This window comes from Sitodiplosis mosellana, unplaced genomic scaffold (genome assembly GCF_009176505.1).
Source record: "Sitodiplosis mosellana isolate CC-2019 unplaced genomic scaffold, AAFC_SMos_1.0 Smas_scaffold_6191, whole genome shotgun sequence".
Classification (NCBI taxonomy): Eukaryota; Metazoa; Arthropoda; class Insecta; order Diptera; family Cecidomyiidae; genus Sitodiplosis; species Sitodiplosis mosellana.
In genome coordinates this window covers 5758943-5774270 of record NW_022601432.1, presented here as the reverse complement: position 1 = coordinate 5774270, position 15328 = coordinate 5758943, and the positions used below count along the sequence as shown (strand labels likewise).

General features: G+C 36.9%; 1 protein-coding gene across 14 annotated transcripts in view; it reads left to right on the top strand.

Annotated features, from left to right (window-relative positions):
* LOC129576881 (scavenger receptor class B member 1) overlaps positions 1-15328 on the top strand; it is a 68243-nt gene that overhangs the window by 36499 nt on the left and 16416 nt on the right. For 7 of the 14 annotated variants that reach the window (XM_055462888.1, XM_055462898.1, XM_055462896.1 and 4 more), the window contains exons 2-3: positions 5578-5794; positions 13968-14220. In XM_055462888.1, the coding sequence (XP_055318863.1) occupies positions 5734-5794; positions 13968-14220 (314 nt within the window). In that variant the 5' untranslated portion in view covers positions 5578-5733. Of the gene's footprint in view, positions 1-3575; positions 5795-13967; positions 14221-15328 lie in introns of those variants that run through there. The other 7 variants (XM_055462900.1, XM_055462901.1, XM_055462899.1 and 4 more) reach the window with 4 other exon arrangements.

The following is a 15328-nucleotide window of genomic DNA, read 5'->3' as shown; positions in this document are numbered from 1 at the left end:
GAAAAAAACAACACGATAGGAGAGATGAGTTGCCAAATGAGTGGAAAAAACACACACAGATTTAACCATAACAACAAAACTCTTTTCTTCATCTGCACATTTGTTTATTATTTGTTGTGCGCTGCTTTTTTCCTTCTTCGCCAAGGCATTGTTTTTCTTTCGAATCATTTTTTTGTTGTTGGTGATTCGTGTGTGCAGAGCGCTGGCCGTCGATGAGATTCGTGTGCCAGTGCCAAATCGAAACAACAACAGCAACGAACAGCAATATGTATAAACAAGAAAATTACGATTGTGCAGTGCACTTACTGAGCACATATGCAGTTGTAGTCGTGATTGTAAAACATACACAAAAAACAGCAACAGCAACAAACATACACACACACACACACATCATATTTCGTTAGACCGAGAATAATGCTCCATTAACCCAGATTCGATGAAATGGACAATGCACACAATCCGACGCCGTTGATTTTTTTTTCATCTTTTCATTGCTGCGGTGTTGTTGTCGGTGCCGTTGTTGCTTCTGCCACATCTTTCTCCATATGGTTTGATTCGTGTTGCATATGAAGAAGAAATGCGGTTCAGAATGTCATACAACGGCTCTTTTTCGTCGTCGTCGTCGGCTTCTTCTTATTCCTCCGCACCGCAATCGCAAAACATTTATGCATTAACATTATTCGACGCGACGCGTAATAACCAGTTCAGTTTCAAACTTGAATTTTCCATCTCATTATTCGCTCAAGTTCTTTTTTGTTCACATTTTCAAGAGATAACGACACGAACAACGAAATAAGAAAACAAAAAACGATTGACAAAACATGAGATCCAAAACACCGAAGACAAAGGAAAATATTCAAGCTAAACGAGTATTTAGCGTTCAAAAAATTTCGGCCATAAGCCGCATTTCGATATGGAAATATCTCGCACGAATAATTCCTTAAAACCGCCTTTGTCTTTTTAATGTGCGCCAATAAATTATTCCGACATTTCGATCAACAATCTCGATAGTTTGGCATAAACAGCTCACATTTCGCTCCAAAAGCTTCCTTAACTCAATTTTCCACTGCCGCCGACACGCAGCCTTTGTCTTTTTTTTCATCGAATTATCACTATTCGATACATAATAATAATTTTTTTAATAGCGAAAAGCAAAACCATCAGTCAAACCACAGACAGAAAAAAAATAAAATTTTCTGATCGGTTGGCGATCCGATTTCAATGCGAACATAAAAAACAACAACAACAAGCGCAAACACACAATAATTTCGTATTTTTGCGCTGTTTCACATTTCATAGGCGTTATACTGATAACTTAATGATGCGCATAGGCTGCATTTTCCATTGCAATCAAATTGGTGATCGAACGAAGGAGAAAAAAAAACATGGATAAATAAAATCCACATATGTATGTGATGGTGGTGGTGATGGCTATGATAGTGGTGTGTACATGGCACAACACAATTTATTTGAAATGATGCCACGAATTTATTTATCCCATTTTCGTTCAATTGAAAGGAATCCGTAATGCAGCACGTGTGTGTGCGTGCGCGCCATCAAGAGAAATGAAAACAAATAATTGCCGATTTGGATTTGCACTCTCTGAAACGATGATGATTTTTCAGCGTCGATTTCAGAAAAAAGTGCGATTTTCGTTTCAGTTGGTGTTTTTTTTTTGTTGTTGTTGCTATTGTTGCGCACTGACATTCGTGGGCATGAAAAGAGAAAACAAGCATTTGATGCGTGCGGTTTTTACCTTCTATTACTATATTATCATTGCTAAATGCCATAATTAATGACGAATTGCGCTAAAAATTCGATTGAATGCGTTTTGAAAAGTAAAATGGCCAACCAGCAAGCTGGCCGAGCGCTGGTTGCTTGCATTTTTTTTTCATTCTTTCTTTCGTCAGAGAGACTTTGGAGCAGATTCGTTTTTACTTTGAAGCGTTTTTTTTTTCATTCCAATTTTTTTTCTGTTGGTCGATGTTGTTTTCGTTTGAAGATTGAGATTAATGTCAATGCATTCAATACAATTTTGATGCAAATTTATTGCAATCGAGTCAAGACACACAACATGCACTTATTATCTGTTATCTATTGCTTCGATCCAACTGATGACCGGCTTGAGATACACGGCACTCAATTACTATTTTCGCTTCATCATTTTTTTTTCAGCGAGTTTTCTTATCGATAAATGTAAATGTGGAATGTGCACGAACGCGCGCCAAAACGATGACGGCGGCGGCTTGCAAATAATCATTTTTTTTTTCGTCGAGAATTATGAACGATTTTATTGGTGTATGATACAAAGGTCGACCGCTGAGTGAAAACTTAATTAACCTGTGGCTATTTTTACATAGCCAATAAATACGACAGAGATAGATACAACTGAAAAAAAAACGTTCGTAATAATAGTGGCAATGCCATTATTGCGTTCTAAGTTTGAAGCAATTTGACGGTTGTCACCTCTGACACCCTTTTCTTTGACAAATCAACGATGGAAAAAATTTCTTTAAACGAAGAATAAACACACAAACAGTATTTTGTGCATCAACGAGAAAACTCGTTTCAAGAAAAATTACGAATTAAATTGCAAAAAAAAAAAAAATGCAAAGTTTATTTAGGCAGAGTGGTGTGAAGTGATTAGCAGCATTCATGACCTTGTTACTCATTTCGATTGACGTAAACTGTAGAAACATCATAACAATTAACATTCATTTCATTAGGTTTTATTTCAAAGATATTGCATAAAAAAGCATTGGCAGTTTAATGAGAATTTTCTCTCGTGCACACGAGCGCGCACGCTCACAAACAAACAATACGTTGCGTTTCTAGCGAGTGTAATTTTGTGTGTGCGGCTTTTTTCTCTTTTCGTTTTCGAATTTAAATCATCTTCGAAATCGATGAACAATTTTGCACAATCAAAAAATCGATCTGGCGATTCAAACACACAGCACTACGCATCGATCAAATCCGATTCACCGCCACTTACCCGCATTTGCATAATTTGTACTCACAGAATATTCAAAATCGTTACAATTATGTATGTGCAATGCTGCTGCTGCTGCTGTTTCTGCTTCTGCTGTTGTTGTTGCTGTTGTTTGGCTACTGCCAACTTTTTTCGTTTTGTTCATTCACTTGCTCTGTTTTGGTTAGTGTTTTTGTGCCGTTGTAAATACTTTAATTGCTAAACCGGCTAAAATTGGGCCATTACAACTATTTAGTACTGAATTGTGTTGAACGAAAAATCATATTCAACACACATGTGCATATATACACACGCATCCATTGCTTATGGTTCATTCTCATTCTGAGCGAAACAATCAAGGTTTTCTTAAAGACGCTTTTAAACTCGTTTCACTGAACCGCGCGCGCTCATGCACACACACACACACACACATTTTACGCAATCATGCACTAAATTCGATTTGAATTTATATATGTGATTTTGATTTTGCAGTTGCGATGCGGAATGTGCGTGTTCCATTTTCGTTTGGCAGGCCATTTCATTCTTAATTCCACTTGAGCTTTGTATTTTTCCTCCGTTTCGATTACTTAATACTGCTCATTGATTTTGAGTGAGTGAATGTGACGAAAATGACGAAACGGGAAAATGACAATTGCCTCCTGTCTGTCAGTGATAAACGAGCTGAGTTAACCGGCGCACCAAAAGATAACGATTTATCCAAACGATAACCGAATGTCGAATGAACGGGCTACCGATATTGAAGGGAATAGAAAAAAAAACATTGTTGCGCTGGATTTATTTGTCTTCCGTCGAAATCTGGTTTTTACCATTTTTAGTTGTGCTACTGGATTTTCATGAGCGGTTACAAGTTTTGAGAACAAGCTAGCAAACGCTCACACACACACACACACGCGTGCATTCAGCTTCCTTTCCAATTCGCGATGTTAAAGCCGAACAATGTGTTTGTTAAACTGGTCTATTCAAACCACTTTGCTCGACCCACATTCCTCTTCCTTTTTTCTAATGCTATTCATTTGGTTCATGTTGAAAATGTGACTTAGCAAGCTTCCACATTTATTCTTATCACTTTTCCAGGAAAAGTTTTCCTAGTACAATCGGGTTTTCTCTTCATCGTTGCCGTCATAATAAACTGGAAAACATATGATCATCTTCTTTTGACATTTCCTTAATTTCGCTGAAAGAAAAAAATTCCAGCAAACATCTCCCAAGACGAGTCTTTGAGAGATTTGGAACCAGTTCGAATCGCTTAGCCATGAGAATGGGGTGACGATTTTGATAACAATTTTTTTGTGTGTGTCTGCTTTGTTTGATGTATTTTATTCGTTTTTTTATGTGTTTCGATAGAATTTACTCAGAAGATATATCCTGAAATTTTGCAGCGGACTCCAAAGTGATAAAGTTTGGTCAAACTCCAATTGATCAATGCCTTGAATTGTATAACATTTGATTTTCATACATCGTAGATCACTCTCGCCGCCATAAATCTTCTTCTCTATCGATTCGACGCTCTTGAAACCAATTCGATACATTGAACAAATTGTATGTGTAAATGATCGGGCTGCGTTTGAAAAGCAAATCCAAAGAAAATAACAAACGCCAACAATGATTTGCCCATCATAAATCAATGAAAGTCAAATCAATAGAAATGGAATGTTCAAAGCAGCCACAACTGTTTCAATTGATTGCATTGCTTATTGTGATAAGGTTATAGTCGAACTAATCGAACTGCAATCGTGCATTCCATTCGGTTACATCAGTTCATTCACAAACTAACAGCGATGGCCCACCAATTGTAAGTGTTAGTGTGATTACATGGAATGAGCATATTGTTGATTAAACAACAGTGTAACAGTACAACAGATCGATGGGATTGTTTACTTCGTCTTGTTCGTTGCCACTGCCGTCGCCACCGCCGATGACGAAAATGATGACGACTGGTTGTCGCTGTGATGATCGTCGTCGCCGCCGTTGATGCCGTTCCCCTTCCTTGTTTCCCAATCGCAATGCTTGGCCAGTTCAATTCTCGACCGCGCAAATCGTTCTATTGACTCTTGATCGTCACACACCGCAAACGTACGAAAAACATATTCATTCATCAAGAGATGAACGGCGCGATTGCTTGAACATAACATTTTGCCGATTGTCATCGTTCTTGTTTTCTCTCTCTCTCTCTCTTCAAATATTTACTCGAAACAATTCCATTTGCCATAATTACTTGGTGTAGTTTGAACAAATGATTTCTGTTTCTTTTTAACTAGTCTCAAAACAAAACCAGTGACGAACTGATAAGAGAGCCAAAATTTTGAAATCAAAGAATTGTGTCAATTGTAGGCGCGAAGAAAAATTAAGTTGGATTTTTTTTTTCTATATTTGAGTGAATGTTTTGTGCACGAACGGGAAGACAAACAATAAATCGAAAGCAATTTTCTAATTCACTTGCCGAACCGTAGAAACGCGAGCGAGTGAACGTGTCTAGTGATTTTATTTTATTTTTCGTTTGAAGTGTGAAGTGCAGTGAAATTGATCGTTGTTTCGATTTTTTTTTTCCATTTCGTTGTTCACTTATTTCGGGTGTAATTCAATTTCAGAAGCGAGAACTGTGTGAATAGGCGCATCGAAAAGACATTTTGAAACGCATCGATTTAAGAAGAAGAAGAAGAAGCAAACAAAAAAGATTAAAAAAGTTTATAACTGAATTTGAGAAAAAAAAAGGTTTAAGACATAACAAAAACACACACACAAAAATGCACGGAAACAGAAATAAATTATGCGCTAAATTATCTAGTGCCTTTTTGCGAAAGTGGTGTAAGTATTTTGAGATATATTTGATTTAAAAATTCGCAACTATTTTATACGAGCAATTAGGTTGAAAGCCGCACATAAACACAAATCAACCGACCAAGCAGCTAATGTGCGAGTCTGAGGTGTAAAAAATTTCTTTTTTGTTTTGTTTTTTTTTTTTTTTTTGTTGGTTGCGTACGGCGTTTATTGTTGCTGCTGTATTTTCTTTGCTCACTTGGCGAGTTCTTGCAAGTGAAATTGATTTCAATTTAATGTGTTTATGTGGTGGTAGTGGTGCTGGTGCTGCTGCTGTTGATAAATAAATAAAGTAAAGCCGAATTGGAATTTCACAATAAACATTGAATTAAATTCTTGATTTTTCGGTTTTTCGACTATTTGCTTCATATCATATGGGCTTAATTTGTGGTTTTGTGGCCACACTTCCATTTTGGATGGTGCTAAAATAATATTTGTAACAAATATTATGTGGCCGAAAACTGATACCGATCGAAAAACAACAACAGCAACAACAATGGGAGCTTTTTTACGTTTTTTGTCTTTCGTTGGAAATTTGCGATAACATTTGCTTGGCGGGACACTCATTCACACGTGCTCGTGCAAAATTGAATTAAAAAATAATTTCGGCAATCATTTCGGTTTGCTTTGCAATTCGGGCACATGCCAATTTTTTTATTTGTGTCTACGGCGTAGATGGGAAAATCGAGAGTGTTTTTTTAGTCTCTTTTGTTTTCTGTTATTTGGTCATTCTGATAAACAATGCACGAATTTATTGCTAAATAAAAGAGATGATTCGTTTATCGAATATCTTTGACGACGGACACAACGCGGTGAGGAAAAATGGTGGCCAATGGCCATAAATCTACTGAAAAACAATGACAACACAATTTGGTGCTGTGTTGTGTTCGTGTGTATCTGTATCAATGGAAAATCTGACGAACCGTCAACATTTCAACCGAATAAAAGGCGAGCAACAACTCGTAGACAAGCTTCAAACAAAAAGAAGAAGACGAAACAACAGGCAAAACAACGAACACAAAATTTATCATTATTTTTTGATCGCACACAAAGCAAATCAAATAATAACCATAAAAATGGGCACCTTTGTAAGTGAATTGACCAATTGAGTGTGGCTGAGAAAAGTTTCATTTTCACATGAATGACAATGTCAACGTCGTTGTGTGTTATTCTTCTGTGTGAATGGCTCAACATATTCACTTTGGTGATGTGTAAATTCACGTCTTCGTCTTCGCTCTCTTTTTTTTCGGTTGTTTGTGACCGTGTAGTTTTTTCGTCTTTCTTCTTCGATTTATTATAAATTGGCAAATAATAATGTTCAGTGTGTGTGTGTGTATGATGAGTTTGCACATTATTTACCGGTCCAAGAGAGAAACAAAAATTCTCTTGTACTGTGAGTGAACAGAGAGCGAGCAACATTGTAATTTGATTTGAGTAAATTTTCAACATTTTGCCATTAATAATTCTCTCTTTCACTTGAATGGGCCAAAGTGAATGATACGATTCGTTTTCTCTCTTTTGCTTCACGTTCATTTTATTGCATTTTTTGTTGGGAAAAATAAACACATGATGAAAATCATTAGGTGAAGAGAGGGAGAGAGTGAGAGTGAGAGAGGGCCATAGAGAAAGAAAAATGGGAATAAAGAAGGAAAGCAGAGAGTAGAAATCACGTTAACGCAAGCAAACTACCAAAATGCGATGTCTGTTTTTTTGTCATATATACACATTCAAATATGGGCCTCATTAGACATTATTTATACGATTTTACGATAAATTTTGGTATACTTTCTAATACATGTGAATTGTCAAGGTTTTTTTTCTCTCTCTCTCTCTCTCTCTGTCTGTCTTTCTCTCTCTCTACGGGCTTTTTCTGTCTTTCTTGCTTTGTCAAGCTTGCGATATCGATTCGAACCATAATATGTACAACAAATATAATCGAAAGGAATCTGCGCAAATTTCAAATTTACGTAATTCCAAAGGAATTACAAATTGCATTGAAGCGATAAATATGACAATAATAGACAGATGAATTTGATGGAGACCAATAAACTGATTAAGATTTACGGCCCTTCATTTGTGTCACGCTTGGCTGAGAGAGAAAAGCCCTGATAATTCATTGTGTGTGTGTGTTGTGTTATGGTCGATGTCATCGGCATGCACATTCGGCATTTCACACAAAATTTCATTTTCATTGAAGGCAATGCAACGGTGCTATTGCACTTAATCACCTCAAGGTTCCAGCCACATGTTAAAATAACACACCGTTTTAATTTTTCTTCTTGTTCATATTAGAGATTGGACTAACAGACGTTGAAATGCTTTTTTCTTCTTCTGCTGCCGTAGTTACTGTTTTTTGTTTTGTTTTTACTATCCAATAAATCGATAAACAAGTGTTTCAGGTGATGCAGCGAAAATTCATTGCTATATTCCCAAGGCTTTGACGGCATAAAAGATCATGCTTTTCCAACCTTGAAGAGTACAAAAGGCGCCATTTATCCAATATCGCATGAAATTTCATTCAAGAAAACCCATTTTTCTTGTGTTTGAGTTTGTTTCAAGAAAACCAATTTGTAAATGACTGGTCGAGACGTGCAATTAAAAATGCGCTGGCAATAAATCACCGTTTAACTTTTGGCCCAAAACAATAGCCAGTCATAACCTGATTGATTCACGTAATAATTAACATTTTTTGTTTGTTTCATTGGGACTGCACTAAACACGGTTAAAAATCAAATGTCTCATAAATTTACTGGGAATGTGTGTTGTTTTCTTTCGTTTCATGATCATTTTGTAATTAACATCAACAATTTTTGAATTAACAAATTCTTCGATTTATTTTTTCCGAATCAGATTTTTTTTTTATGTTCGGATATATTTGTCTGTGGTTTGGAGAAAAAAAAATGGCTGTGGCTTCGCTGAATAGAAGATGATTGGTTTCTAGGTTAAGTCAAGTCCACGTGTCAGCCACTTCAAATCGATGACACATTGATCGAATCTATTTGTGTCTCAATCGAAGAATCATCAATTTCAATGGCGCATCTAGTTTGTCTTGAGAGGTGTCCAGTTAGGTACAGCAAGACAGAAAAAGATGTCGTACGTGCCAACTCGTTGATATGACGAGAAAAACCTGTTGCCTAATTTTTTGTTCTCAGTATAAATTTTATTCTGCGATGATAACAACAGAAGAAGAAAAAACACATTCACACTTTGGAATCCGAATAGGCGCATTTAACCGGTTCAACAGAATCAAAACACACACGATCGCGACCAAACAGAAATCAACGAAAAAAAAAAACGAAGAAGTCGAATAGACAAAAGATACCACAGAGACGAAAAAAAAGAGCGTTGAACGTTATGAGAAAGGTTAAAATTACAAAGCTGGCTGGAAAATCCACATATAAAAATGCAAATATTATAAATAAATCAGAAGTGAATGAATGACGATCATCGCGAAGTAAATCAGCGGGAAATAAACACATCATTTAAAAATCGGTGTTTAGAATATACATATAATTGCGCTGGTCACATTGAATATGCTGAAGTAGTAGGAAATAGTTTCGCGGGCCAGCGCGTAGCGTCATCAATCAAGCATTAAGTATTCTGTCCAATCATGATTCTATAGCACCTATTTTGCTAATATGTTGTTGTGTTGTTGTTGATTTTTTCGTCTCAAAAACAATCAAATACCCAATATTAAACAACAATTTAAGCAGTTCAATTGTGTCCAGTCACGATGTAAACATATTCGAGAGAATCTTGTCCTAGCGACCTGTTTGAATAGGCTGTGTACACAAAAAATTGTACAATTTGTTATAGAGACGGTGCGTTTCAGACGGAAACAAAAGTCAAGAGGATTGAATGCGGAGAAAAAAGCGCAGAAGCAAAAAAGCTTCAGAATTATGGGTTGCCAAAATGAATAAACATCGATGAAAAATTCACGTATTCCATTGACTTTTGTCTATAATTATTATGGGTGGGTCATCGCATAACCGATTGGAATTTCAACTACGACTAATTTATGTGTGGATCACAACTATTTGAATAGATATAATTTTGCATAGAATAAAAGTTTCCTGCTGCGGTCGTTCTTTTTTATCATCATTCTTTTACCGCTTCTTTTTCTTCTTCTTCGGCTACTTCTGCAATTGAACGTGCCTGGGATAAAGAAGATCATTTTAATCTGTTCATGCTTACGGCAATGAAAATGCCATCGGTTATTTAATTCGATGGTATGCAATTTTCAATGGCTATTTTTTGTTGTTGTTGTTGTTATTGTTGAAATGCCAAAACGAACACCTTTTGCTTCCTTCTCAGCAAACACACCATTGCAAGCGCGTACATTGGCCACAATGCACTCAGACACGATGCGCGCGCGCATAACTTTTCACGGCAACAACCGAACCAAAGTTCAACAAACTCACACCATCATTTATGAACATGTTCTTGAACGATAATAATAAAAGCGATCTCATCGTCATCTTCGCCATCGTCGTCGTCGTCGTGGCCTGTTTGTTGTCGATGCTTTCTGTTGAAATCTTTCCACTGCCGCTGATACGGCGGTTCTTCTGCATGGAATTTTTCGTGTTGTTGTTTTCGATACACTCGGAGGCATTCTTTTTTCCACCAAAGTACACACACAACCACACCTGATTGTCGAAGTTCTATATCGAAGCAATAGATAGCAAAACAAGTTTTCAGTTATCTATTCAATGTGTTTTTTTTTGTTCGTTCGTTCGTCTAATTCTACAAATCGTTTCGAAGGCGGAATTTTTGTAAGAAAATTACATTAATTAGCTAGCTGAACCTCAAAGAGAATGGAGTTCAAATTACAAGAGAGATAAACGCACCAACGTTTACACTTTTTCCTTTCGTATTGCACGTCGTTTGAAACACAGAAAGAAACGACAAAAAAAAATTATTCAATTTTAATAGAAACTGAATCAATTTGAAATTCTCTAGAGACACAGACCAAATAAAATTACCAACACCATGCTAATTATACGGCTTTTCAGTTGGACATAATTAGATTTTCGCTCTTGTTAACTTTCAACTCTTTTTTCAAATATATTTTTTTTAAATTTATAATATCTAATTAGCACATTTTTTTTTGTCGGTCGTGTCGTTTCATTTTCTCACGTGGACACGAATTAACGTTGGAGAAAAAAAAAGCGCTACATGATCAGAACATGGTTAATGGTGTGTGCTGCAGTTCAAAGTGGCCATTTTTCTGGTAAATTAATTGATGCTGTGCGGAAATGATTGTGAAAAGTGAGAAAAAGACCTTGTCCAGTGCATGCATGTTGGACTTTCGGCCAAAAAACCAACGAACGATGGAAAAAAAAACGGCCGAATCGACAAGTTGGCATGAGTCAGGAGAATTGCGTTTCTTATACATATAGCTTTTAGTCGTGGCGTGTAAATAGTTGAAACGTTATTTTTTTCTTTCTTTTTCCGCTGTTTCGTTGATCGAATTTTTTTGTTTGGTTTTCTACTGCGTACTGAAGATCAATCGGTCGTACAACTGACCAACCGACCGCCCGCTCATCGAAACACTTGCTTGTAATGAGCGCAAAGTGATTTATTGTTCACAAATAAATTTACTTGATGTAATTTCGAATTGAAAACGGTCAAAAGAAGAACGGAGGTTCTTCAATGTCAGACACACGTTGCGTTGAAAAGAAACAAAAAAAACCGCTCTAATCATCTGACAACGATCGCTCGTAACATTCATCCCAAAGATCGTTTACCACCGATAATAATTCAAGCACTTGGATGAAAATCCAAATCCAACACGGTGCGCTCTGTCGGCACACGTGTGAATTTCTTAAATGTTTTCTTTGATTTTAACGCGCGTGAGTGCTGAGCAATAGTGAGATATGAGCAATAAACGCATAATAGCTATGATCATATTCATATTAAGATTCATATTCATAACCCAACGAAATAAATACGCACATACACACCCATCGAGCAAATGATGATAAGTGTGTGCTGCTGACACAATAGGCAAGTTCGTTCATTTTTTCCATTTTTTTTTTCTTCTCTTCTTTTTTCATTTTGCGCAAAAACATACACATCTTTTGTGGCCGCGTCACGCAAGTCTCAGATATTGTCACATCGGCACACGTCAGCCGGGAGATCGTCACACATCTCACGACATGCAATTGTCATGTTGTGTTAAGTCGGCACCTCATCATCATTTTCCACTTTGTTCTCGGTGGATTTGGGTTTGCCAGCTACAGCAAGAGCAATAGCAGCAGAAAAATGCGGCGCATACGCAACACCACAAATTACTTACATAATTGAACATGTTAGTCATACACATTGGAATTAGACACTGGCCCAAGCACATATATATATATATATTCAAAAGTGAACAAAATTACATGTAATTATTTATAGCTTGTTGCCGAATTATTACACATTACATTGTACAGTGAGAGAGCGAGTGAGCGGCCGTGCGCGAGCTCTCACTCACGCCCAGCTGCATCTCAGCAAAACACAAACAATCAGAATCGCAACTCACGATTCCGCACTCGACGTATCTGTTCAAAGCTTGCGAGCGAAAACAATTGAAAAGAATTCTTTTCATTTTTTGCGCTTTCCGTTTTTCTCAGAAAGGTACCCATTTTTGAGTACACTTTAGCGGTCGATGTGTGATTTTGATTAAAAGGCAACGAAGAAAAAAAAACAACGAGTGATTGTTATTGGACGTGTGGCTAATTGCAGTGCACGTGGTGTTCCGCTGACACTCACTAGCCTCACTCACGCATCCCATATGCGTTTGCTATTCACTTTCATTTGAGCTGAAATCACAGTAACATTTCGTGGACAAATACATTTTGTTTCATACTTTGACTTTTTTTTTTTAAAATTCATTTTCACTCTCTCAATGTTTTTCTCTCTCTCGCTCGCTCAATCTCGGCTATCTGAAATTAAGAGATTATTGAGCGAGAGAAATGTGAATGAAAAACAAACAAACGAGAAAAAAGCGTTTTTGTGAGGAGAGAGAGAGAGAGAAAACAAAAAACGAGACCCAAGAACGCAGAAAAATGAAAATTTTTCGGCGATGACTGATGAAATATGAAATAAAAACAGGCCACTTTGCTAACTACAATGGGCTTGTTAATTGTTTACAATTTAATTAAACCACACACATGGACCGGCGGATAATTTTTTTTCGCACTGTGGTTTATTTTTCTCCAGTTTCTTTTTAACAAGAGACGGCATTTTCGTATTTTTTTTAATTTTCGCTCGTGTCGCCAACTGTATTTAGTGCAGTTCAATTCACTCACACTGTCATTGTTTCGGAGCGGCTGCCGTTGGTTCTCATCGTGTAATTCATGAATGGAATGCATGAACAAAAAAGAGTGAATCAACTACGTGTTGTTGTTTTTGCTTCGTCCAAAATCTGATTTCAGTTTTCACGTAGCTCAATTTGCTACACACCACCGGGACGCGGTGATCAACTTATTTTTCTTTTGCATTGTGCTTATGTCAACGGTTTATGTTGTTTCAATTGGTTGTTTGTTTACGTCTATTATTTTTCGTGTTAAACGGTTGTTTGATTTGAAGCAGACATTCAAAGCCCGATCGATCATGTTTGAAAGAGCCGCTTTTTTCCACATCTTTCGTCGCTCTACCACACATCATAGCGATGCAATCATAAATCATGTTGCCATTCGGAATTGAGACAGTACAAACGACAAATCAAACGGTGCAATAGGAACACATTTTGTAGGTTAAGTACACACGCTGACAAAGAAAGATGAGAAATTAAAATGAAACATTTAAATGGACGTACAATGTGAAGAGTGGTGAAACATGAAACAACACTGCTTGAAGGTTTTACAAAGACAACCGGAAATTAAATGGGAAAGCAAACGTTTGCGGTGTTGTTTTTTCTTCTGTACGATGCAAACGGTTGTCTCGTTTGCAAGACATAAAGTATACTTCAATTTTCCCCAATTGGGCTATAGCCCAAACTCGTGAGCACTGGCCACTTGGTTTTGTTCATTCAATTTCAACCAATTAGCCGTAAATCATTGAACGTCTTTTTTTTTCCTTTCTTCAGTAGATCATAATAAAATGGTTCGTTTTCTGCTTTATTTCCGTTTGGTATTTTGATATTGTTCTGTTTTGTTTCTTGTTCTGTTCACAGGGTTCGTGATAGCATTTGCACTATGTCTGTTGCTCTGTGGGATTCTAGTCACATTTGGATTTACCGCAATAGTTAAATTAGTAATTGATCATCAGGTAGCTTTACGGCCGGGCGCTCAATCATTTGGCTGGTGGTCAAAGCCACCCGTCGAACCAATGATGAAAATTTACGTCTACAACGTAACAAATGCCGATGAATTCCTCAACAATGGCACCAAACCCATACTCGACGAACTTGGACCATACGTCTACGTGTAAGTACACTCATCATCATCTCTTATCACTCAAATAGAAACTGAAACGGGCCGACGATCAATAGGCTGAAAAAAAAATTCCGTTTACTTTTTTTTTCGTTTATGAGAAAAATTCCAACCGTTTCTTTGATAAAGTCAAGACATAACTAATTATATGGATTACGGAAACAAAGGGAACATTTCTCACATTCAAATCTATGCCATCACATACACTGTGGTGTGGTGTCAGTTATGCCACTGATTTTATTAATCATGCGCTGAAACATTATTTTTTTCGTTCAGTTTGGCTCTCTGAGAAACAACAACAGAAGATGATTTCAATCCATTAATAAATGATGACAATGTAATGCGAATAGTTTTATGTAACATTGACCAAAACCGAACCGTTACATATCAATTTTTGGAATGAAAAATAAAAACGTGTGAAATAAAAACAGCACGACCACTTTTACCGTTAATCATTGTGACCCGAATCATTACAATCGGCTCGGTTTGCTTCTGCGCCTTTTCTGTCAATCTTCGTCAATTTATTAATGAAATTTTTGACTCTTGCATCGCCGAAAATCGCGAAATCTAGCGTTATACGGGTCGTAGGGTAGGTACGTGGTAAACTATACTCTGTACGCTGTACACTGCACAGACAAGTATATGTTTGGGAGTGTAAAAAAGTTAACCTTACGAATGTAAGGCATCTTGTTTTGTTTTTTTTCGGCCCCGGCAAGCGCCCACATTCAATCAAAAGTTAACACATTTCCCTTACTCTCTAATCATTTTCGCTTCGATCAACAAACACAGTTTTTTTTTTAAATATAAAATGAATTTACATAATTTACATTTTCGACGAGATTATTTAAACAAACGCCTTGATTTTTCGGCCAAAAATTCGGTGATCTAATTGTGCTTCTCCTTGGTTTTTGGGCATAGCTCTGAAATTGAAAAAAAGCATCAGACTATGGCCGTTTTACATCACTGAACACTTTTGCCCGGTAGCGCGCGCGTGTGTAGCCGTCAACAGTCAATTAGCACTACTAGGCCACTTTAGATAACGAACATGGAAATGTGAATTTGACTCACAAGTTTATATCATAATTAAGATGGATATCAACCA